The 26292-nt window shown below is 34.6% G+C and overlaps 1 protein-coding gene across 3 annotated transcripts; it reads left to right on the plus strand.

Moving 5' to 3' along the window:
* Positions 1-26292, plus strand: LOC117335435 (zinc finger CCCH domain-containing protein 11A-like). Of its 3 annotated transcripts, none has more exons than XM_033895411.1 (19): positions 1-79; positions 2266-2601; positions 4012-4143; positions 5163-5304; positions 7102-7212; positions 7517-8116; positions 9060-9197; positions 9947-10243; positions 10716-10964; positions 11201-11257; positions 11661-11720; positions 12999-13046; positions 13776-14183; positions 16693-16767; positions 17562-17675; positions 18171-18232; positions 20355-20520; positions 20870-21320; positions 22314-26292. In XM_033895411.1, the coding sequence occupies exons 2-19, from the start codon at positions 2548-2550 to the stop codon at positions 22447-22449; spliced, it is 3300 nt and encodes a 1099-aa protein (XP_033751302.1). In that variant the 5' UTR covers positions 1-79; positions 2266-2547; the 3' UTR covers positions 22450-26292. The 3 variants fall into 3 exon arrangements, with proteins under 3 accessions (XP_033751302.1, XP_033751303.1, XP_033751301.1); XM_033895412.1 differs by lacking the exon at positions 1-79 and adding an exon at positions 420-1742 and having other exon boundaries at positions 2187-2601; positions 16708-16767; XM_033895410.1 differs by lacking the exon at positions 1-79 and adding an exon at positions 421-1742 and having other exon boundaries at positions 2187-2601.

The following is a 26292-nucleotide window of genomic DNA, read 5'->3' on the forward strand; positions in this document are numbered from 1 at the left end:
CAACAAACCAGAAGACGTTAGAATATAATTTAAACACATACGAAATATACTAAATCAGTCATATTGCTTTATTGGTAAGGTGAGAATATTCACAATCACGATTTGAAATGCGACTCCAAATGTCAATTTGTCGACGTAACGATACTGTTAAAACTGCAACGATGAAATATGGGAAATTTTCGTTTCTTCCATTGTTAAAATATCCGTGCAGGTGACCAATTTTGTTCGTTTAAAGCAACATGTAAACATATAATGGTAATTGGTCAACCTATATAGAGCTGCAGTTACATTATCACTGATTCACTGGACATTGGGAAGAAGGTTTTATAAATACCCCCCCCCCCCCCCCCCCTACTCCAATAATATTAGATGTTTACCTCATATACGTATAGGAGTACCCCCCCCCCACCCCCTGTTCTACAAAACAAAACTACATGCCATTGATAACACCTGGTTCGATTCATGAACAATCGATGGAATATCGTTTTAGATTAATCTTTTAATACATTCTTTATATGCTAATTATACTTCTATTAGGATTTTAGATTGTGTTGAATATTGGTACCGTACACATATCGTCTACTGTCAGTTTAGTTAAATGTTGATTTTATTGTTAACAATATTGATGAATTGACTTTAAAGCGTCACCACAACAAGTTACATGTAACGATATTGGTGAATTGACTTAACGCCAACAAGACAGTACTTTCCATAAAATTTTACTTTAAAATCCACATGGTAAAATTAAGATCTAGAGTTACCCCAACAATGTCGGAGGATTAAACAGCGAGATAGGCACATTGTAAAATACCTTTATCTAGTTGAAGCATTTAAGAAGTTGCTAGCTTGTCAAGTACTAGTAAAGGACTTGAGATTGAGAAGGGCAGAGTTTATCAGACCTGTATTCACTGTAAAAAAATGGCATGGAGCCTAAGAATATGTGTTAAAAAGGGGCATGGCGCTTGGCCATAGCAATCCGGCTTGTGGGGAAAAAACTACATTCTTCTGGTGGTGTTCGAAACGATATATATGCGATACTTGCATTCACATATTTTGGTTCATACAAGTAGAACATAAAGTAATCCCAGACCTATAATTATCAAGGAGTTCTGGATTCTCCTAGACCAATGCTTATTAATTATCCATTCTATTTTTCAATCGGCGCTAATGCAACCATTACAATCAGTGCTAATACAACCATACTGATATGGCTTTTATGAGGTGTACTTGAGTAGGGACCTGCAGGCGTCGGACAAAGGTATTTGCATGATTACGTTTAAAACAACGAAATTGTGCAAATACTTTTGTCTTGACCATAAATTTGCCCCTGACTTGCTGTTAAAACATTGTGCTCTATCTAGCTATATAGTCTGCACTCTGTATTGAAAATCATACCATTATTAGCATTTCCAAAATATATGGGACTCATTTAATGGACACATTTGGTCCTCTTCAGTTGAGAAAGTACATCTTATAGTATAAATCATAGAAAATCAAAAGTAAGAAGAGAAATTTAAATTATAGAGGTATAAGGCTTCAGATGGAACATATATCTATGATATAGTGTGTAAAATGTCAGATTTTAGTCTGGGCATTGGCCTGAGTTATAAAAAGGACTATAATAGAGATTTATCTAGTAATTGTTTTTGACGCTTTTCTATTGAAGAAGGTACATTTATGATGTCCAGAAGTAAAGACTTCTATTCATGGTGATGACTTGGTGTACCTATAATAATTGTAAGGTAAGTCTAAAACTTGTATGATTGTAACATTATGAGCTAATTATATATATAATAAGATTTGTAATGTCATTTATCGATTAATTATTACCCATAATTAATTATGAACTCTGAAATCATTGTAACATTTTGAGCTATGTTGTCAATTATCGATTAAGTATTATACCCTTAATTGATTATTAACTCTCGTCTGAAACCAATTTTGATATTTAATATTTATTGTTCTAAAGATAATCTACTCTTATTTCAAGCATTTGGTTTGTTTGAGTTGATTTTGAATTTACTCTATCTTTTGTCAGGTCAAAAAAATAATAGCAAAGAAGATGATGCAATATATTACACTTTCTATTTATAAATACATGTAGCTATGGCCTAGAAAAAAACATCAATATTAGATTTCTATCTCAATATAAAATAATTTATGATTTCTTTCTTTTGGGATTTCAGAGTTCCTGTGTGCTTTGGGACGAGACCAGGATTCAGCAATTTTAGTCTAGTTCTATATTTTGACTATTCTTTTTTTCAGCTTTATTCCATCTGAACATTTTTTTTTTCTTTACAACTTTCAAAAAACAAGAAAAGTAAATTTAGATAAGATAGAGGAAGTTAAGTTTACGGTGAAATGAAAAGAACACTTCAATTAAGATTGCATGGTGATTAAGAGACTTGTATTGCGGATGAGAACAGTCAAGAGGATTGAAAATTGTGTCATAAAATAAAGAGACTGTGAATACAAACTGTGTTGCTGTCAGCAGTCCAGGAAAAAGCTGTTTGTCAAACTGACGTATTTTCAGGAAGTTCAACAAAGATGACAACATCTAATGACGATTGCTTTTACTTCTATACGTCGACATGTGCAAAGGTCAGTGTGTCTTTAAAACACGAGATATTTCTGCTAAAAATCTAATTTCAGACTTCTCCTTGATGTAAGTTGTAATTTTAACTTTAAAATTTTCTATAGAATCAAAACATTCTGAAAATAGTACATGTTATAACTTCGACCTAATATCACCCCCTGGATATCTATTTATTTTAATGACACCTGGTAATTTAGGTTAAATATACATTTAAATGACCCCTGGTATTATAGGTTAAATATACATTTTAATGACCCCTGGTAATATAGGTTAAATATACATTTTAATGACCCCTGGTAATGTAGGTTAAATATACATTTTAATGACCCCTGGTAATATAGGTTAAATATACATTTTAATGACCCCTGGTAATATAGGTTAAATATACATTTTAATGACCCCTGGTAATGTAGGTTAAATATACATTTTAATGACCCCTGGTAATATAGGTTAAATATACATTTTAATGACCCCTGGTAATATAGGTTAAATATACATTTTAATGACCCCTGGTAATGTAGGTTAAATATACATTTTAATGACCCCTGGTAATATAGGTTAAATATACATTTTGATGACCCCTGGTAATTTAGGTTAAATATACATTTTAATGACCCCTGGTAATGTAGGTTAAATATACATTTAAATGACCCCTGGTATTATAGGTTAAATATACATTTAAATGACCCCTGGTAATGTAGGTTAAATATACATTTTAATGACCCCTGGTAATATAGGTTAAATATACATTTTAATGACCCCTGGTAATGTAGGTTAAATATACATTTTAATGACCCCTGGTAATTTAGGTGTAATATACATATAAGGTAATTTACACAAATGTTGAAGGAGGGCAGTTTTATGACTCGTGACCTGACTGTGTCTCGGACTCAAAATCTACGGCATCTAATCACGTAGCCAGAAATACTTGCAGATTACATCACTAGACCACATCCAAGTTCTTATATGCACTTTCATATATATACCGGTAGATAACAAATAATTTTCAAATGGTGTCCTTTTTATTAAGTGTTTCATCAGACCTTTTATAACTTATTTTCCTGTTGATTTTAGGTTTCCCCCTCTTCATTATATGTAAACTAGACAGTTGTAGGCTGCAGATTTTCAGAAGTTTAATGCTTCAAGATTAATCCCAACGGAATTGAAGTTTGACAATATTGAAATATCTCGAGAGGTTAAATTTTTAGGATTCACTATTAATTAATACAGTATTGGTAAAGGTAAGTAAAAAACAAGAATTAACAAAATAAGAAAGTGTACATGTTACTATCATGATTTCACTGTTTTTTAACCTGGGAACTAGGATGTTGGTTAGTGATGAAATTTTTTGGACTGATTATGGGAGACAATGTTGCATTGGTCAGTTACAAATAAAATTTGTGATTGTTTTACAGGGAGACGACTGCGCATACCGCCATTGTGAAGCTGCACGAAATAGCACCATGACCTGTGTTTTCTGGAAACAGAACAAATGTAAATCTACTGAGTGTCCATATCGTCATTCAGAGATGATCAAACCGATTATGGTAAGTTTTTTGGCATAGTCGTATAATATTCTTTTGAGCCTGGATATGACTCAACAGGTGGCGTCAAGATGAAGTATGTGACTGGTCAATGTAGCAGTAAATGCAAAATGCAAATATGCAATTAAAAACGAAACAAAGTTAAGATTGAATGCAAGCTTAATAAGATAATGTATCTTTTCAAATGACACATTAATAGAATTATATTCCTGATTCAAATGCAGTCTCATTATCACCAAAAATGATTCAAACTGATATAATTTTGTTATCCCTGCTGAAATGCATTAGTTCATTAATTTATGTCACCAGCAGTTTTACATTATAACCCCCAGCATTAAAACTTTGCCGTTTCTCTTTTATAGAGATACTTCTTGTTTAATGTTATCTTGACTTCTGATCATTACATTCCGGTATATTTCTAAAGAATTTTTAATCAGTTTCATTTGAAAAGGTCCAAGGCCAAGATAATTTTAATTAGAAGTAGATAATTACTAATTAGTAGTTTTGCGTGATAACCTAAGCCATTTAAGGTATTTAATTGCACAGGAATGCTTTGACTTACATAAAGTTTATCAAAATATTCCATGAATTATATTCTCTGGTTTGATTTTAAGCCAGACCTGAAATTTACTTGAGATATTTAACACTTGCCAATCGGGCAACTAGTCACCAATATTTATTTGCCCAAAGACCAAATCTACTGGCCCTTTGCCTTTGGACCTTGGTTTTTTCTTGCCCTGAAAGATGTTAATGTGTATTGAGTTTAGCTTTAAAACGCCCTGAAAGATCGATGTTCATGTGTATTGAGTTTAGCTATGCAATGCCCTGAAAGATGTTTATGTGTATTGAGTTTAGCTATGCAATGCACTGAAAGATGTTTATGTGTATTGAGTTTAGCTATGCAATGCCCTGAAAGATGTTTATGTGTATTGAGTTTAGCTATGCAATGCCCTGAAAGATGTTTATGTGTATTGAGTTTAGCTATACATGCAATTCTGATAATTATTGATGTACTTTTGCAGCAGAACAAAGCAGAGTTACCCTGTTACTTTGAGACTATAGCTAGTGGCTGTACCAGGTCCTCCTGTCCTTTTAAACATCTGAAACCACGACCCCCAAAAGTGCTGAAGGCTAGCAGTAGTAGTACCAACATCATCACTCTAGGTATGTAAACGTCTTAATCTTCCAATCTTTACAATGCAAAATATTGTTATCCCCTGCGAAACGCGTTTGCGGGGGATATTAAATTGGGCTCCGTCCGTCCGTGCGTCCGTCCGAGATTCTTTTCCGGGCTATAACTCCATAACCGTTCAACGCAGCTCCTTGAAACTTTCTGTATATATCAGACTAGTGCCCTAGTTGTGCCTGTTGCTATTGCGGACCTTCCATTTTTGGTATTTTTTCTGTCACCATGGAAACTTAATCAAAAATACCAAATTACTGTTTCCTTTTGTTTCCGGGCTATAACTCAAAAACCGTTCGAAGCAGCTCCATGAAACTTTCTGTATATATCAGACTAGTGCCCTAGTTGTGCCTTTTGCTATTGGGGACCTTCCATTTTTGGTATTTTTTCTGTCACCATGGAAACTTAATCAAAAATACCAAATTACTGTTTCCGGGCTATAACTCCATAACTGTTCAACGCAGCTCCTTGAAGCATTCTGTATATATCAGACTAGTGCCCTAGTTGTGCCTTTTGCTATTGGGGACCTTCCATTTTCGGTATTTTTTCCGTCACTATGGAAACTTAATCAAAAATACCAAATCACTGTTTCCGGGCTATAACTCCATAACCGTTCAACGTAGCTCCTTGAAACTTTCTGTATATATCAGACTAGTGCCCTAGTTGTGCCTTTTGCTATTGGGGACCTTCCATTTTCGGTATTTTTTCTGTCACCATGGAAACTGAATTAAAAATACCAAATTACTGTTTCCTTTTGTTTCTTGGCTATAACTCCAAAACTGTTCAACGCAGCTCCTTGAAACTTTCTGAATATATCAGACTAGTTGTGCCTTTTGCTATTGCGGACCTTCCATTTTCGGTATTTTTTCTGTCACCATGGAGACTTAATCAAAAATACCAAATTACTGTTTCCTTAATAACTCTTACTTTGAGCTTAATTTATACATGTATTTTGGTTTTCATACCAACTGCGGGGCGCGGGGGATAATGCCAGGCTTTGCGGCTCCTTGTTTTAAATAACTCTAAAATGTGTAAAGATTATTTATTTAAGTTGAAAGTTTTCATTTATTTAGTGAATGGTTCTTTAAATTTGTGTGTGTGATAATAAATCATTCGTGATGTATGTAAAAATTATTTATTTAAGTTGAAAGTTTTAATTTATTTAGTGAATGGTTCTTTGTGTATGTGATAATAAATCATTCTTATACAAAAAAGATTGATATTTAATCATGTAACTAGCTGGTGGTAGAGTAACAGTAGGAAGTCATGTTTAGAACTACTTGGGGCCACATAATGTATTCTGACAGTTATCCAGGTATTTGGATATGCAAGTACAAAACTGCAACTAGTAGATCTAGACTTAATACATGGCAGACACAATAGCAGTTACGATAATTGTAAGTAATGTGGAGTTTGGATATGCAAATTTCTAGATTCTACTAGGGAGCTATGATAGCTCAGTCAGCTTGAGTGCTGGCCAATTCAGCTCAGGTAAAGATCACTTCAGCTCAGGTAAAGATCACTTCAGCTCAGGTAAAGATCACTTAAGCTCAAGTGAAGACCCGAGGTACGTGGTTCGGGGCTCCTTATCCATGTTGGTTTGTTTCTTGGGAAGCTGATAAACGGGCCAATCTGTGTTGTCATGGTTGTGTCCTTGGGGCCGGTCTCCCATATATTCTTCAGTTTGGTACGTAGTCACCAAAAGGAGACCCTGGTTCAAAAACAAACATACAATAAATAGTTAACGAATAAGTTATGATCTCTGGATGTCATTTCAGTTGATGCTACACAGGATGATGGTACGAGTCAGCCAACACCAGGGACCCTAGCAGAGTCTGATTCCCTAAAGGGTCCAGTCATCGATCCCATTATAGTCAACCCAGCAGAGGGTAAGGCTATATAGCAAACTGAAATCTACTTGTACAGACATGTTTATATTGAAGCTTCAGTTTCTTTACAAACATGTCCGGATTAAAGACATTTGAAATTTAAAAGAAGCATGGAATTTTGTAGTGGATGCTTTGTTATTTTCAACATAGCCTGAATTTACTTTTTAAATTGAAAAAAAAAATGAAAAAAAGAAATTTTTAGACGACTGACTATTGAATCAGAAATTGATGTGCCAATTTTGGGAGCCCCAAATTTTTTTGGGGAAAATGTTCAACTCCTTTATAATATTTTGTTTATTTTCAGATTCTGATTTTGACAGTCCTTTTAGTTCACCAGTAAAAAGTGTCATTCAAAAATCAGCATCTGTATCCAATGTTATTGATGTAGCAAGCAGAAAAGATCTGACATTTCAAGAAACAGGAAAGAAAAATGATCCACCCTCAGCGGACTCTGGAAACAAAATTATATCCCCGTCCTCACCTAAACTGTCAGGTAAAACGTCACCTCAGCTCAAACGTGCTCCATCAGAAACAGAGCCATCGAAAGCCGTTTCATCATCTTGTCCATCAAAAACTGTATCACAAGTGAAAAAGACTTCTCCGTCAACTAAGTCGAATTTAAAAGTTAGGAAATTATCTGTGAAAAATGGCATGTCAGGAACTCGGCCATCAACAGCACATCAGACGAAACAACCTGATAAACGATCAGGAACACCTCAACAGAATCGTGCGAGAAAGGCTTTAGCAACAGCGAAAGAACGGTCCAAACATTCAGCATCACATTCAGCTCAGACTGCAGAGGAAGCCAAAAAGTCAACTGAAGTGAAGAAAGAGGTGACTTCCATTCCAGCGGAAGCAAAAGTTATATCACTGAAGAAAAACTCCCAAGAAAAAGAAGAAGAAGGTATAAATTATTTGTGAACTGTTTTATGCTCACAGTATTATATAATATGAAATATTTTTGTGGATATAAATTACTCTAATTTTTACTAGAAATGCATTATGGGTGATGTGCAAGGAGATTCCTTTTTGACCGTTTCAATGAATATACAGTATTTTGGAGTTAAATTCCTTAATTCCAGAATTCAAGTATTCACAAGTGCGAAATTCTACTGATATTTAGTTTGCAATAATTATTGATTAGTACATTTAAATTTGAATTGATTTTAAAGGGACATTCCTTCATTTGAATAATGTTTAGTTCGTCAAAATGGAACTTAAATGGAAAATACGTATTTTTTTTACTTTTCCCAAGTAGTAAAAGTTATAATCTTTACATTAATACAGCACTTTTACTCTCAAGATATACCAACGTTCTTCAAGTATTAAATCCTAAAAATTCTTAATTCGCCCTGAAGTATCACTAATTACCGCAGACAGACGGTATTTGTGTACGATTTGTCATTGTTCTGTACAATTCATTACTAGTAGGCACAAACACTCATATAATCCTTGTTCGGACATAGATTTCATCAATACAAATTTTGCATGTTTCTGCTGTCCAAATGAAGGAATGCCCTCTTTAACTGAAGGAATATGGCAAGGATTTTGTAATCTGATGGTATCTGTAAACTTCAGGGAAGCTACAGCCAGGAACACAAAATACTGAGGCAACGCATCAACTGTTCTGTTATTAATAATTGTGTAGATGCTTAGGGATGTGTTATTTCAAAGCAACATTAGGTAAACTTAGCAATACAGCAGGGATTTCGTTTTAAAATTGGAAGTTTTTATGTCTACATTTTCATTTAAGAGCACAATGAATACAATGTAATACATGTAAATGAAAAGCTTGGTGCTGCTAAATTATGGTTTGCTAGACAGTACATTTTGAGTATTCATTAAAGTTGTAGAGGTAAAGACAACAGACGAGGAGAATTCAGACGAGGACCTGGGGATAAAAAGTCTGGAGCAAACGTTGAGAGAGAGAGCGTTGCGGTCAATGGGTATCATCGAACTGAAAAGTGGGCGGATTGTAAGAACTAGTAAGTTTAGCATAATCTTTTCTATTGCTGGAAAAGGAGGAAATTGGTTTATATATGTTTGCTGATATAATTATTGTGTTAGTTCAATGTATGTTTTGTCAAAATATTCACATATAAAGTCAAAGTTGGCCTAAATTTAGAGTTTTATAAAATTTGTTCAGTCTTTTATAGTTCTAGCTTTAGAATTTAGGGCTGTTCCATTAAGATATCTACATGATCTATACATGGTTGGATTGCCTTCCTATTACTTCTGTGTAATTTATTAAATGAATTCTATAGGTGGTACTCCTTACCCAAACCTGGCGTCCTGGGATGGGGTAGAAGTTTTACTCGAAAAGCCCTTATATTTAGGGAAGGGCAGATAACTCATATTGAGACCATTTCTCTATTAGCTCAAAAGAAAGATTACTAGATGCATTAATCACATATATCTGTGAAAATGATAAATTAAAATTGTTTGACATATCTTTAAGCCGCTGCCCTGTAGATATTATCAATTCACTTGTTATATTCCCCTAATTTATGATAGATTTTCGGAATTCACTTCTGTAGTACTGTTGTATTGTAATGAAAAAAATACTGGCATATTGTATTAGTGAACCCCTCAAATTTGAAGTGGTAAATTCTCTTTTCATCAAATTCAAAAAAAATTAGACATCAAAATCATAACAGAAAAAATTTTTGAATATAACAAATGATTGTATTTCTTTATTTTAACAAATGTAATTTGTATTTCTTTATTTTAACAGAAGATCAACCGGTAAAGAAAGAAGAGCCAGTCAAGCGTAGAAAGCGCTCCTCAAGTGATGATAAAAGTAAGAAAGGTAAATCGGAGAGAAATTCCACTGAGAAGTTACCAGTACATAAGCGAATAGGCACTGTAAAACGCACACCGCCGGATAGGAAGAGGAGTGTAGATGAGCGCAACTCTCAGGCTCGAAATAAGGAGAGAGAGGAGAGGATTAGACGTCTCAAACTGGAACAGGAGCGCGAAAATAAACGCAGACAAATCATGGCCGCTAAGAAGAAAGCAAGAGCCCAAAAAGGTAAAGAATGATGAAATAGATACTCTTTTCCGTGATGTGGTAGTTACTTTAAAATAAAAGACCAAAAAAAAAACTTCCAAAATAAAAAGTCATTTTGATTTCCAAAGCTTAAAAAAAAAAAATTCTGTAGTGAATTTGGGTTTTTTGTTGGTACAGGGGATAACTGACTGATTGAATTTGAATTCCTGAAATAATTACCTGGAAGGTGATGCCAACAAACATCAGGATAACCTTGTTTCAAACCTTTGGACAGGACCTACAGGCTTCCTGTTGAAATTTTTGGCTCGATTTTTTGCCCTGTTTCGAGTTTTTTTTTTTTTTTTTATGTATGTCAAATTATTTTAAGGAGAACTGGAGAAATCTGCCCAGGTCAGAAATGGTGTGTTGGTATAAAAGATATAGGATCTTGTAACAATATTGATTTTCTGTTTATTTGATTTAAACAGTGTCCAAATTTGTTCTTTTCACATAGCTTTAGAAGCTGCAGTAGTTAAAAAGGAAGAATCAGAGAAAGAATCGGCCAGTGAGGAGGAAGACAGTGAAGAAGAGGAAGCAGAGGAAAGTTCATCTGATGGAGGGAACGAAGAAGTGAAGGATGAAGAAGAGGAGCTTGGAGAAGAGGTGGACATAGAGTTAGGAGAGGGTGAACTTGAGGAGGAGGAAGAAGAAGAGGTGCCTGTGAAGATCGTGTTTGATACGCGGAGAGCAATAAGAAAATCAGGTATATATTAAAAACTAATACAGGCGATTTAATACTAAAAGCTATTTCAGAAAGAGAAGACAGAAATATGTCGGTCAATCAGCATTACAATTTGTTAGTCATCAGATTCAAATAATGTAATTTGTCAGTCTTTAGCTGTATGAAAAATACATATATATACCCTATATAGTCAGTGTCAAGAATATTATAAAGCAAATTTGTTTCTGTTAACTATGATTTTGTATCTATTTTTCCAGATTCGGTAGAAAACTTCACCATCAAGAAACCAGTATCTGTTGAGCCAGTTAAAGCAAGTAAGTTGTTCAGTAAATGATTTTTTGTCATTTTCAAGAACTTAAAACAGAGTGTTATTTGAGACAAAATTTTTCCATTAAGAAGAACTTTGTAAATGTTCATGAGACATAAAGTACCTTGCCTCAGTGTTTACATGTCTCTGCAAACTGTTGGTATTGAAATGATAAACGATCAGCAATTTGATTAGCAAATTATGAAAAGAAGTTTTCCCTAATACTAACTGTGACATGATATTTTTGTGGGTTCCCTGTTTTATAGTTTCAGGCTATTTAGATAGTTAAGTGGTACTCGGTAGAAACACATATTGTAGTCTAGTGTTTCAACTGAATTTTTGTATATCTTTCTGTGATTTCTTTACTGCAAAAACAGCAACTGTTTATAAAGTAAGCACTCCTTTTTCAGAAGTTGTCCAGGAAGTCACAATCAAGAAAACATTTGTTGTACAACCCAAAGAAGAAAAAGGTAAGTAAATATTTTGGTGACATTCTACTTTTTGTAGGAAATGCCTGAGAGGGTGTTGTGTTCATCATCCATCATTCTCTTCTTAAGAATCATCTGAATCGGTATCATAATAAGCAGGATGATTTCTGGGATGAAGTGGGAGACATTCAGTGAAAAAAAACAATCCTTTACCTTCTTTCAAGGTCACATGTGTTATGGTGGTATTTTTGAGTTGATAGCTGCCATTTTGTCCTTTTAAATTTTTTTTTTCAAGGTTACAGGGATGGACTTTGTTGAAATGCTCAAACATCTCTCTCAGGAAAAGTAAATCAAAAGACAAAAGTTGAGGAGTTGATGTGATATTTTGCTAGAAACTAGTAGTACTTTGAGGTCAGACCTCTTAGAACAGAAAGAAACAGAAAGCTGGAGTAAGACAAGAAAGCATAGAGTAAGACAAGAAAGTATAGAGTAAGATAAGAAAGCATAGAGTAAGACAAGAAAGTATAGATTAAGACAAGAAAGTATAGAGTAAGATAAGAAAGCATAGAGTAAGATAAGAAAGTGTAGAGTAAGACAAGAAAGCATAGAGTAAGATAAAAAAGCTGGAGTAAGATAGAAAGCATAGAGTAAGATAAGAAAGCATAGAGTAAGATAAGAAAGTATAGAGTAAGAACAGAAAGCTGGAGTAAGATAAAAAAAGTGTAGAGTAAGATAAGAAGGCATAGAGTAAGATAAGAAAGTGTAGAGTAAGATAAGAAAGCATAGAGTAAGATAAGAAAGTAAAGGGTAAAATGAGAAATCATAAAGTAAGATAAGAAAGCTAAGAAAATATATTAAGAGTAAGATAAGAAAATATACTGTAAGATAAGAAAGCATAGAGTAAGATAAGAAAGTATAGAGTAAGATGAGAAAGCGTACAGTAAGATAAGAAATTATAGAGTAAGATAAGAAAATATAGGGTAAGATATATGGTCAGTCATTCATAGATTTTTTATCAATATCAAAATGGTCAAACTTGTGGAAATGCCTTCAACTTACTTCTGAAAAATTTGAAGTGATAACTGGCCCAAAGTATGTTGGAATAGAAAAGTTCAGTGTTTGCAACAAGAAACTTTATGATGCAACAAGAAACTTCCTGATCTTAGATTCCAATGAAACCAAATGATGTAAATATAAATCAGCTTTTCTGTATTTAACTAAACAATAGGTAAAAAATTGCCATGATTTCAAATGTTCGCTATCAATTCTGATCATTAGTAATTAAAATTGCTGTAATATTTATCTTTTTTAATTTTGCAGAAAAACCAAAGCGTAAGAGAAGAGTCATACTGGAAGATGATGATCCAGGTATGTCACATTTTGCTTGTTAATTTTTTTTAATTCGTTATAAATTTTTCCTCTGTAGTTATTGTATCAGTGACAGTATCTTTTTGCATGTGTCTGAGAAATGTTATTGGTGTCTGAGAAATGTTATCGACCATTGAAAATACATGTATTAAAACAACTATCAGGTTTTTGTCTTTTTCTAAAAAATGTTTTTTAATCTATACTATGTGTTTGTGACCATTTTATAAACAGAACAGTGTTAATTTTACTAGTACTATATGTGTACATCAAGGTAGTACACCTTACATATGTCTGTTAATCTTCTGATACATATGATGTGTAACAATACATTGAGATTCGGACCAGGTGTTCCGGAAGTGTAAGCATCTTATTCTTCATCAGACACCAATCATGTAAATCTAGGTTAACTCCATGTCAAATTCTGAAAATCACAATTAATGGTGACACTGGAACAACCAGGAATATCAGTGATCTAAATTCATATCAGAGGTGTTTTTTTGTTTTTTTTCCCTATGAGAACATGATGTTGGTCATTACCAACCTTTATCTCTTATTCACTTAGTTTTGATTAATTCAATAATCAAATTGTTGGAATGAATTTGGCATACTTAGTTTTGATGAATTTAATAATCGAATTGATAGAATGAATTTGGCATACTTAGTTTTGATAAATTCAATAATCAAATTGTTAGAATGAATTTGGCATGACTATATTCTCTTGAATTTCAGCTCCACTACCAGTGTTTTCTAAACGAAGCAACATCAGTAAAGTTGAGGAGGTGAAGACAAAGGTCAAGGAGGTCAAGAAACCAAAGATAGAGAAGAAACCAGAAGAGAAACAGTTAAAACCAGTCGTCCAACCGATGGTCAAGGCAGTGGTCAGTGCTCCAAAGGTCTGGGCCACAAACGTATGGAGCAGGCGGGCGTGGGACAGTAAACCAAAGGAGTCTGGCGATAGTGCCGATTCTCGTCCCAGCTTGGGGGGTATACGTAGCCGATTAGGAATCCCTGGGGCCTCGTCTGTCAGCTCCTCAGGGGACCAGGAGATGAAGAACAAGGAGGCAGAACCAAAATTAAGGAGAAGGCTTGGCTGGAGGAAGACGCCAGTTGTCTCAGCGGATGATGACACTGACTCAGGTGGGTACGAGGATGTACTGGTGATTTTGTTTAAGTCACCTTGAATAACCTTGATGAATAACCTCGATGAATAACCTCGATGAATAAATAACCTTGATGAATAACCGTGTTGAATAACCTTGATGAATAACCTTGATGAATAGCCTTGATGAATAACCTTGATGAATAACCTCGATGAATAACCTCGATGAATAACCTTGTTGAAACTTGCTGAATCATATTGTGATTCTACAGTATCAAGTATTTTACTGGGTCTGATCTGTAGTTCCAGTACAACTCGGTTGGTGACACATTAGGATTATTGTCTAATTTTATGGAGTTTTTAGAAGTCTAGGTCTGTCTTCCGTAGACTGGTGAGCTAAAATTAATATGTTGACCTTCTGGGGTAACATTATTATTCATGATTTATCTGTAGAATTCAAACTCTTTGATGTCTGAAAAAATAATACATTATCATAAAACATATGCCTATCGTATTAAAAGAGGATTGGATATTGTGATTGCTTGGTACATATTAGGGCTATTACATTAAAATATCTACATGACACAAGGAATTCAAAACAAATCACTTCTATCCATGGTTAGATTTCCTTCCTACAAGTTCTAGTAATTTATTCAATAACTTCTATGGATGGTTTCCCTAAATAAAATCTGGAGTCCTGGGGTGGGGTAGATATTTACTGGAATAGCCCTTATTAGCTCACCTGCCCGAAGGGCAAGTGAGCTTATGCCATGATGCGGCGTCCGTCGTCCGTCCGTCTGTCCGGCTGTCCGGCCGTCCGGCCGTCCGTCCGTCCGGCCGTCTGTCCGGCCGTCCGTCCGGCGTCAACTTTTTCATTTAAACAACTTCTTCTCAATAACCAAGAGGCCCAGGAACTTCATATTGGGCCTGTAGCATGCTGGGGTGAAGGGCTACCAAGTTTGTTCAAATGAATGACATTGACCTTCATTCAAGGTCACATGGGTCAAATAGGCTATAATCTTCAAACAACTTCTTCTCAATAACCAAGCGGCCCAGGGACTTGGTATTAGGCCTGTAGCATGCTGTGATGAAGGGCTACCAAGTTTGTTCAAATAAATGACCTTGACCATCATTCAAGGTCACATGGGTCAAATAGGCTATAATCTTCAAACGACTTCTTCTCTATAACCAAGAGGCCCAGGGACTTGATATTTTGCCTGTAGCATGCTGGGGTGAAGGGCTACCAAGTTTGTTAAAATAAATGACCATGACCTTCATTCAAGGTCACATGGGTCAAATAGGCTATAATCTTCAAACAACTTCTTCTCAATAACCAAGAGGCCCAGGGACTAGATATTGGGCCTGTAGCATGCTGGGATGAAGGGCTACCAAGTTTGTTCAAATAAATGACCTTGACCATCATTCAAGGTCACATGGATCAAATAGGCTATAATCTTCAAACGACTTCTTCTCTATAACCAAGAGGCCCAGGGACTTGATATTGGGCCTGTAGCATGCTGGGGTGAAGGGCTACCAAGTTTGTTAAAATAAATGACCTTGACCTTCATTCAAGGTCACATGGGTCAAATAGGCTATAATCTTCAAACAACTTCTTCTCAATAACCAAGAGGCCCAGGGACTAGATATTGGGCCTGTAGCATGCTGGGATGAAGGGCTACCAAGTTTGTTCAAATAAATGACCTTGACCATCATTCAAGGTCACATGGGTCAAATAGGCTATAATCTTCAAACAACTTCTTCTCAATAACCAAGAGGCCCAGGGACTTGGTATTGGGCCTGTAGCATGCTGGGATGAAGGGCTACCAAGTTTGTTAAAATAAATGATGTTGACCTACATTCAAGGTCACATGGGTCAAATAGGCTATAATCTTCAAACGACTTCTTCTCAATAACCAAGAGGCCCAGGGACTTGATATTGGGCCTGTAGCATGCTGGGGTGAAGGGCTACCAAGTTTGTTCAAATAGATGACCTTGACCTTCATTCAAGGTCACATGGGTCAAATAAGCTATAATATTCAAACAACTTCTTCTCAATAACCAAGAGGCCCAGGGACTTGATATTGGGCCTGTCTGTAGCATGCTTAGAGTCAAGAGTCGCCAAGAACCGATCTTAGGCCAATAGTATGCTGGAATGAAGGACTAGAAAATATATTGACATGAATTAACCTGGCTTACTCTGATATTTAAATAAAGTTGTTATCAGCATAGTATCTGTAGAAATGACCTCAATCAACTGCAATTTTGTGTAGAGGCAGGTGAGCGATACAGGCCCATTGGGCCTCTTGTATTGGATTAGTAATTAACTGTTCATGGATGAGCGTTTTCAGTACTGAATTCAGTATTTTAGAAATATGTTCTCCCATATGAATTAATGTTATTTTTTTGCAAACTCAGGTATTTCAGTATTTTGAGATTCTGACACTTTCGTCCATGAATGTTATTAGTTTGAATAATAGATGTCGTTAGGAGGTGAAATACCCTCCCTAAATTTATCTCAATCTTCATAAGGTTTTGTATCTGATTTAGATTCTTCTACTGCAGCGAAGAAAGCAGTGAGCTTAGCAGCAATCAGAGCACGAGTTGGACAAAAACTAACAACAGGTATTTATTGAGTGATGTCTAACTTGATACAGAGAAACCCCGCTAACTTTTAACTGCGATGGACTATAATGTTAATTCGAGGAATCGAAGTAATCAGAAACATTAGTCCTTGACTGTAAGGTATCATCCACCTGTGAATGTTTGTTTGTTTGCTGGGTTTATCGCCCCGTGAACAGCCAGGGTTATTTTGAGGTGGGGTATACTTGTAGTAGTTAGTGACTACCACACTTGACAACATACAGGAGGCCTTCTTCGTGCCATCCAGAGCTATTGGGGTAACTGACTGAGCTTTCGTTGCCCCGTGTGAAAAACAACGCAATATTAAACTACACTAATTAGTAACATTGTCAGTAAAAGTGATTTATGCTTTTAAAAACTGATGTAGCTGAAAAAAACACATTAATTTTAAAGATTTGCATCATTGATTCCATGTTATCACTCAATTACAAGATACACTAAAATAAATATATGGTGGTCAATCTGCAGAGGCCTACCCTAATAATATCCATCTTACAAGTATATAATGATCCTAGTTACGAATATATGGAAGGAAAAATTTGTTCTACTGTTTTTAGATATATACAAAATATACATCTAAATACCCACTCTTGTACAGTGTCAAAAATAAATTATTTAAAGTATGTAGGATATTCATATATGGTCCTTGGATGATAACAGGACATGTATGGTATTGTATGTGAAAATTGGCACAAATCGTTACTTGTGAAATGTGGTTCTTACATTAATGTTAAAACTATTTGTTGTTTACTTAAAACTAGTACTTATTGTTACAGGGAGTGATGAGGGATCGACCTCCATCCAATCAGATTCCAGGGAAGACGTGTCGGCAGCCAGTAGGAAATATAGGCAGCCCATACAGATCTATGTACCTCCACCAAAGAAACGTCGTAAGTGTATGGCTGTATCAAGGTCATGAACATTGTATAATGTGTGAAAATAATGTGACGTCATGAATAATATTATACATCGTTTCAGTAAAAGATGTCTCTAGATGTATAATGTGTGAAAATAATGTGACGTCATGAATAATATTATACATCGTTTCAGTAAAAGATGTCTCTAGAGAAAAAAACATGACATCTGAAAGGAAATTTAATTTTCTTAATATAGCGAAAAAATTTGATGATTTTCACTTTTTAGGCCCCTGCCATGAAATAGGGGGAGGGGCGTAGCATATGGTGTTATCCATATTTGTCTCATCCCGTCCCGATGCAATGTAACTAGCTAATCTCAGGAACTGCTGATGCGATCCTCACCAAACTGTATTTAGGGGTGTAACGTGGCAGTGGGGGCTTTTACGGACATATATTAGTTTTTCATGTGATGAATATTCCTTATAAAGCTACTTGAAATCAATTTAAAAATAAAATGTTATCTTTCAGCTAATTCTGTACCAGAAGATGAAGAACCATCTAAGAAGAGATTCACTGGAAGAGACATGGAGGTAAGGAGAAAATAATTGCTGTGAATCTTGTTATTGACTTAAAGATCCCTCCCCCCCCCCCCCCCCCCCAAAAAAAAAAAAACAAAAAAAAAACAAAAAAAAACAGAAAACAAAGATGAAAGAATAAACAAAAAAATGGTTCTTATTTTCTTTTTTGTAATAAAATAATAATAGACATATATGACTATTCCAGTAAAATATCTACTGAATGGGAGGATTACAGGTTTGTCAAGCTAAAACTTTCTATAGAAGGGACAAACAGTATTATATATACATGTATGCTGCATATTATCCTGTGCCAACCATGCATAGAATTTCTCTATTTCTGGCGCCCTCTCATCGATTATCTTACTGTTATTGAGTTTAATGATCAGTGAAGGAATATACAAATGGATACAAGATCAATACGAGCTATTCCATTAAAATATCTACCTGACCCCAGGACTCCACATTAAATCACTTCTATACATGGTTGGATTTCCTTCCTATTACTTCTTTGTAATTTATTAGATAAATTCTATAGGTAGTACCCCTTCACCAAACCTGGAGTAATTTATTAAATAAATTCTATAGGTAGTACCCCTTCATCAAACCAGGAGTAATTTATTAAATAAATTCTATAGGTAGTACCCCTTCATCAAACCTGGAGTAATTTATTAAATAAATTCTATAGGTAGTACCCCTTCATCAAACCTGGAGTAATTTATTAAATAAATTCTATGGGTGGTACCCCATCATCAAACCTGGAGTCCTGGGGTGGGGTAGATGTTTTACTGGAAAAGCCCTAAGCTTACCATTTTATTTACCATTTAATAGAAATAAACTGTATTATGATTTTTTTAATGTAAAATTAAAAGACTTTATTCATGTCAGCAGTAGCGTAATCTAACTGTTATTCCACTGTATTGAAACTATTGTTCTATGATAAACTGAGTCTATTTATAACTTTGCAATCAACTGTTGATGGGCACTTGATATTGTCTATTAGCCGGTGGGAAGAAAAAGCTAACAAATTGAATAACATCAAATTGATCAGTTGCTGTTAAAATGAGTTTTCATGGTACCCAAGATGAAGTAAAATTGGATTTTAAATGTATCATCAGTTATGTATTGAGGTCTGTTCCAGTAAAATAAATATCTCGGGGAGGACTCGAGATATAAAGAAATTACAGTCTACCCTCGTTATATCGCCACATTTTGTCCGTGTCAATTATGGCGGTATAACGAGGGTGGCGTTAGTATCGAATCATGAAAATTACAACAGTAAAAGATAATGTTGTACCAACGTTTTAATAAATACACAATGAGTTAACATATAAGACACCATGGTATTGACCGTACATTTCGTAGCTTACTAATACATATTTACATATGTAATTTCTGAAAAAAGTCATTAATTTGCTTTTGTCTCATGCCATCTGTTACAATCTGTCGAATTTTATTGGAAATTACGCGGCACTGGATCAAGTCCAAGATCAAGAAGAACATGCTTTCGTCTCTGAGTTTCCATCTCGACTGACGAAGCCAAATCGTTCATACCATAAATAAGAACACTTATTGAGTAGAAATCAGTCATGCTTTATTACAAATCAAACCATACCTGTGTGTAGATGTCAGATATATAAACATCGATACATCTATCTACTTGAGCGATAGAAACTCATTCAAGCGTATAACTAAGTTACCTGTGAAAAAGGAAATGCCCTAATTCTATAAATAGAACACGAAAGAGTTCCTCGATCGCAGAAAAAAGGGACCAAGATGGCGATATGGTCGAGGGTAATATATAGGGATTCAGGACGTTTGTAATGTTATGAACGTGGCGGATGGCGATATGCGAGGGTGGCAAACTTAACGAGGGAATTATATAGAAGGGAAATCCGTTCTAGGGGTGTAGGTGGCGGTATGCGAGGGTGGCGGTAGATTCGGATGGCGATACGTTGAGGGTACACTGTATATGCATTGGTGTGGGAGAATGTGTTTTATTATACTTAACGCTGCTTATCTAAACCACTGTTGTTGGTGGCAGTAGCTAAAGTAAAGGAATGATACAGTAATTTGATTTTGTAAAATCTTCCCTTGGTGCAAAAGTTGGAAAAAAATTTTTTATTTTTATTTACAGGGATTCAAAGAGGAGATAAAACCAGTGAAAACATTTGTTCAAATAATGGCAGAGAAAAGAGAACGACAGAAAAAATTAGTGGAGGAACAGAAAAACACTTCGTCATTAGAAAGCTCTCCAACCAAGAAGACGTATGCTCCTGTGAAGTTTGCCATCGACGAAACAGGTAAGTAAATGTAGCCACAAGTTTTACCATGTTTTGTGACCTCAAAGATTATAATAATCGTTGATATACACTTAAAATATGACTGTTTCCTTGTATCACCAGACACTTAGCCATTTTCCAAATTCATTTCCGTAATTCATAAAACTCTTTCCATATTTGGTCATCATTCTTGTTACTCAGTCTTGTAACTCTCTTCAGTTAAAGACTACAATTCAGAATTACATAATTATCAATAAATAATGATTACAGTTTGTAAACATATTCAAGGCTAAAAAATATGACCACTATTGTTTTACGTTATAAGTCATTACTACTTGAGAATATGTACCTATTTCTGTTTTACTTGTAGATTTGGCCGACGACTCCACAAGATCAAGATTACCAAAAGAATCTCTTTCGTCATTTCCTGTTTCGAATTCTGTGCCATCATCCTCACCACCATCATTAGAACGTTCCATGGTTACCTCATCCAACTCACAGAGTTGGTCATTTAAAGAACAAATAAGTCCGCTCTCCTCACAACTTTTACATGACATGCCTACCGATAGTGACAATTTAGGTGTTTCTGATATAGACAGTCGGCTTTCAGAGAAAATCTTACCTCAAACATCCACAATGGAAACTGCACCTACAATTGCTGTGCAGGATTTTAGCTCAACACAAGACTTTATAGAAGACAGCTCTATTGGACTGTCAGAGAAACGGGACCAAATTTGTGTGGAGGATTTTTCACTGCCAAGCAGTAAGATGGAACCTGTTATGGCCATCGCCAGTGATGTGCAACAGGAAGAAAAAGAAGTGTAAGTGTTTTAAATAATGACGGTTATCATGTGTTAAATCTTATCCTTTACAGTAGAAGTCACATAATGTCACATTTTGGTTAGTAACTTATTTTGTCTTTATGATATTATTTATGTTCTAATTCACACATTCAGACGAACATAAAACATTTGTCAATTACAACTCCACACTGTTATATAGATAATAGCTGACTGCAGCTAGCCCTTTATTGTGGTCGAATACAATAAAATAGACTGATGACCAAGCATTGGGGGGGGGGGGGGGGGGGGGAGAGAGGTAAAAAAGACCACAAACGCACGGTTCAGCTGCAACAGCTTGAATGCCGCTATCACCTACACAATGTACACCGTGTATACGTCCACCCCTACCCCCAGGGGTAATTCACATGCTATCCGTATTTCACCATATACATCACTATGCACGCCTGCCGCCCTAGGGTACACAAGGCCCTAAGTAACCCCAGTGAACCCGTACCATTGATAAATATAAATACTGTAAGTGATTTAGTTGTACCCCAAATTGAAGAAATCCGGGAGTTATACTGTTGTATGTTTGTTTGTAGAAAGAACTTTATCTAGTTTCTGCCTGTGATAAAGAGCTAGAAAGAGGCTAAATCGAGGCTATGGTGTTTTGTAATATATTTCCAATTATATTTCCACCTTACCTATAATTTGTAATCATGTGGTTCGTCCGTTGTTAGTATAATGTGAGCGGGTGGGGTGTGCTGCTGGGTGTCTTCGGCAGTATGCTTCAGTGAGGTAGCACTATAAATCGGCAAAAGTTCCGGCCTATCACAAGGAGACTTAACACGAACATACCGTAGCCTCCCAAAACACACATACGCACTCACCACACGCATGCATGTCGCACGCACGGGAGGCCGTCCTTAAATGACCTTAGCTGTTACTAGGACATTAAACAAAATAAACCAAACCAAACCAAACCAAGTCATCATGTTTTGTTCTCATATTAATTTGCATTTTGTGATGCAGGTCACCCACCAAGAGGTCATCACGTAACGACAGTTGGCTAGAAGACATCGACATCAGTGATCTTGATGACGAGAAATCAGAAGAGGAAACTAATGATGACGACTTGCTCAGGGAAATTGATGAACTTCTTGCATAAGAACATTAAAGACGCATAAATTGGTGATGAAAGTAACGAAACCAACCGGAAAAACTTGCATTTATCGCAACTAAAGTTAGAAGGAATTGGTGAAATATGTTTTACAAGAAAAAAAATAACCCCTTTGATGGTTTATTATAAAGTTAGTACTCTCTATCAAATGTTACTTTGAAATTGTGTTTGGAAAAAAATGATATAAAGATGGATATTTGTATATATGTATATACATATATGTGATATGAATTTGATGATTGTTTGAATAGTTGTGCTATCTACAATGTATTTATCAAAGACTGATCTTGTATTCTTGTAATGCTTCTGGAACTAAGAATTGTAATGTGATTATATTTACTTGTTTATGTACAAGATATTTTTGCCATATACATTTATTGTACGAGTGTGGATGTGTGTTCGAAAGTGTTTCTTAAAGGGATGTGGAATGATAATGTTAAGGTTATTCTAGATTTCAATATATGTATTTTGGAAGATTTTTACTGTAGAACATGGTATTTGAAGAATCTTAAACTGCCTATAATTAATTGTTAGTTGGCCAAGGCAAAACGTTTTGATGTTGTGGCTGGGCGAGGAAGAGGCCTGTCACAAAAGGTGACTTCCTTCCCCACCCCCAAACCTTCCTCATATATTTATTTCTGGAATAACTCTTTTGTTAAATGGGAACCTCAGCATTGTATTTATCCCCTTAGGATAGGAATTTGAGCATCTGTTGATTGGATGTTTATTTCAAAGTCATCGTTTTAAGTATGTGTTCTATTGTAATATTGAAAAGTATACTTTTGGAACTTCAACAGGGAGAAGTGATGCTTTCATCTGTGGTACTGTTACAATTGACAAAATATGGCACTTATTAAATGGTCACTTACATACACTTTGTGAAATATCTAGGGATGTTTGTCATGAAAATGGATTAAATATGAATTCCTTAAGTTAAGTTAGGTGTTAGAAGTTGGCCTGGTTAATGTAAAAACAAAACAAAAGTTTCCTTGAAAATCAACAAAATCTGAAGGCAGTTTTAGAAAATCTCCAAAATAAAATCCACAAAATGAGAAATTAAACTTGGAAGTCCTGAAAATGTACACAATGAAAAAATTTAATTAAAAAAAAGTATTTACATCAATTTGACCTACTTATATTACAGGCTAGTGGTTGAAGAGTAGGTGGGGGAATATTTAACTTTATAATTTGTACAATTAGGATTTATAATCGTAAAAAAAAATATTATGTATGTTTTTGATTGTCTTGAATTTTGTGCTTTTGATTTATATTTCAAACTAAATGAATGATGTTGAAAATGGAAAAAAAAACAATTGGAAGAAAAAGAACTAAAAATTAAAAAAATACTTAAATGTATTACTTTATCAGGTTTTAAATGATAGAATCATTTAGAAAAAAAATCAGTTAAGAAGTATATTCAATAGAAACATTTTGCATTGCTATTTGTCAAAACTTTCATTCTTCAAAATGAAAACTTTGGTTATATATGGTTTTTACCATGGGATATTTCTTGGTTTTGAAATTCCAAAAACAAAAATGAACACATGTGCTTCTTGTCAGCAATGTTTGAATCTTTGGTAACAACTTTAATTGATCAAAACATGGTTTAATGTGAATTAAACTCCAGGGAGGTAAGTATATTGGCTACAAAACAAAAAACAAAAATGAAAAATTCTTTACCTTTCAACCAACAAAAATGGTCGGTAAGAGATTTATAAATTAACTCCTGCTAACCAATAGTTTCTGGAGCATCTCTTTGAAAAAAAAATCATTAAAATTTAAAACAACTTTTCATTACATATGTAGAATTATCAATTTTCCCTTGTAAAATCCAATCAATTTCGACACTTCATCTTCAGGTCACCCCATAGGTCCACAAAACATGAAAAACAGAATGTGTTGTGGGTGAAATTGTAATGTTAATATCTGTAGCATTGGTGTGATGTTCTGAAAAGCTATCTTTATCAAAATATTAATTGTGTTATTAAACAAAAGAGCCTTTTTTCCGCTCCAACATAGTGCCAGAGAACTAACTATTGAATTGTTTTCAGTGATCATTCAGTTTGATTCTCGATTCTTGATATTAATCTACATTTAAAAGATGAAGTTTTTTTAATGTTTTCATTTATAGTAAAACCTTCATATACTGTCATCATTATGCCACAGTTTTGGCATTATAAAGGTTTGGTGATACATTTGTCACTAGAGAAAAGAAATTGGGGCCCCAAGATAATATTGGTACACGTATGTATATAGACAAAGGACATTAGATCATAGTTTGGTGATGTCCCGCCAGAGAAAAAGTAAAGTGGCCTTAAAATAATGTCCGTATAAAGAGTAAGGGCATTATATGGAGGTTTTACTGTAGTTGCTGTTGTATTAGAACTTTATTTTGTATGTTGATGTTTGTAAAGCTGTTTTGATCAACAGTAAATAAAGTATTATAATATGAGGTTCCAAATATTATTGAGAAAAGGCGTCTGGCAGTTTGTGTTAAGTGTGTGTGTGGTAGGGTGTGGATCACAAAACTTACTCAAGTGTGGGAATATAGGATTTAGATATTCTGCCTGAGGGGCCACAAAATTATAAAGACCCTTATTCATAAGTTTTATAACATTTTGTAAACCCCTCATGGAAAATATCCCAATCCATCTTTCACAGTTTGGAATTCATTGTTTTCCCTCATATCTGACGATGTAATTTGAGATTATCACCAGAATTTTATCTTCAAACTGACCGGGATGCTGCCGTTTTCGACGTCACAGTTCACAATATTACAAATTTACCGTATTACATAATTTAGCATCCATGTTGTACAAATGCAGAAATCGTATAATGTACATTACATATTTAGATATGAGGGAAACAATTGTTTTGTTTCGTTGTATACATGTGTGTCAATGTTAAAGAATTCATTTGTCCAGAAGCATTATATACAAAATGTAAATGTGTCAAGAAAATGTGTCAAGAATTACTGTAGATATTTTTTCTATGGCGTAAGCTAGGCAAAAGCATGGTACATGATTCATATGTTGTTCATTGTTTAAAATGTTTTTGAAATAATTAAAATATGTGTGGGACACAAATGGTATAATTTAATTTGAAGGGAGGTATCTGCATCTTAAAAAATTTAAATGTTGAATAATGTTCATTTCATGGTCAGATTGGTTGTTATTTTCATTATCGAAAATCTTTCATTAAATTGTGTATTTATGTTTATTTTTTTACTATAACTTGTTACTTTGGTGCATTTGGAATGTTCCATTATATCATGTCTATTTGATTGTTAAGTTTGTCAATACCAAGACTTTATCAAGGATTTTTTCACCCCAAAAGTCAATTAACTTTTTATGAAATTTTTTGAGGAAAAAAAATCATAAAACTTTGAAGAAAGAATAAAAAAAATATTTAGTGCAATTTAATATGGAATGAAAGAATTTATTATATGTGTAAGAGTTGTTAAATTTGAAACTGTTGATTGAATATGTATAAATCTTTGGATTTTTGTGTGAACATGGGAATAGTGTGATTTTGTATGTGTTTATAAGAAATCGGTAGAGAGTACTGTTGGTGGTCAAGATTATATAGAGAAATCTTCTGCAACCTTTCACTTCTGATAGAGAATGTACATTGTAACGGAGGAAGGAATATGTGTTTGAGCAAAAAGGGGGTTTCCCGTTTAAATGAGTGGATGTTTTGGGAGGCAAAGTTAAGGTGCGAGTGCTTAACTACACACTCCGATATATTTCATGTTGAATTGTAAAAATACTGATAGCTGTTCAATAATTTCAAATTGTGCTGTCACCTCTTGAAATAAAGGTTTAAAGCCAA

The sequence above is a fragment of the Pecten maximus genome, chromosome 10, assembly GCF_902652985.1.
Source record: "Pecten maximus chromosome 10, xPecMax1.1, whole genome shotgun sequence".
NCBI classification, from domain to species: domain Eukaryota; kingdom Metazoa; phylum Mollusca; class Bivalvia; order Pectinida; family Pectinidae; genus Pecten; species Pecten maximus.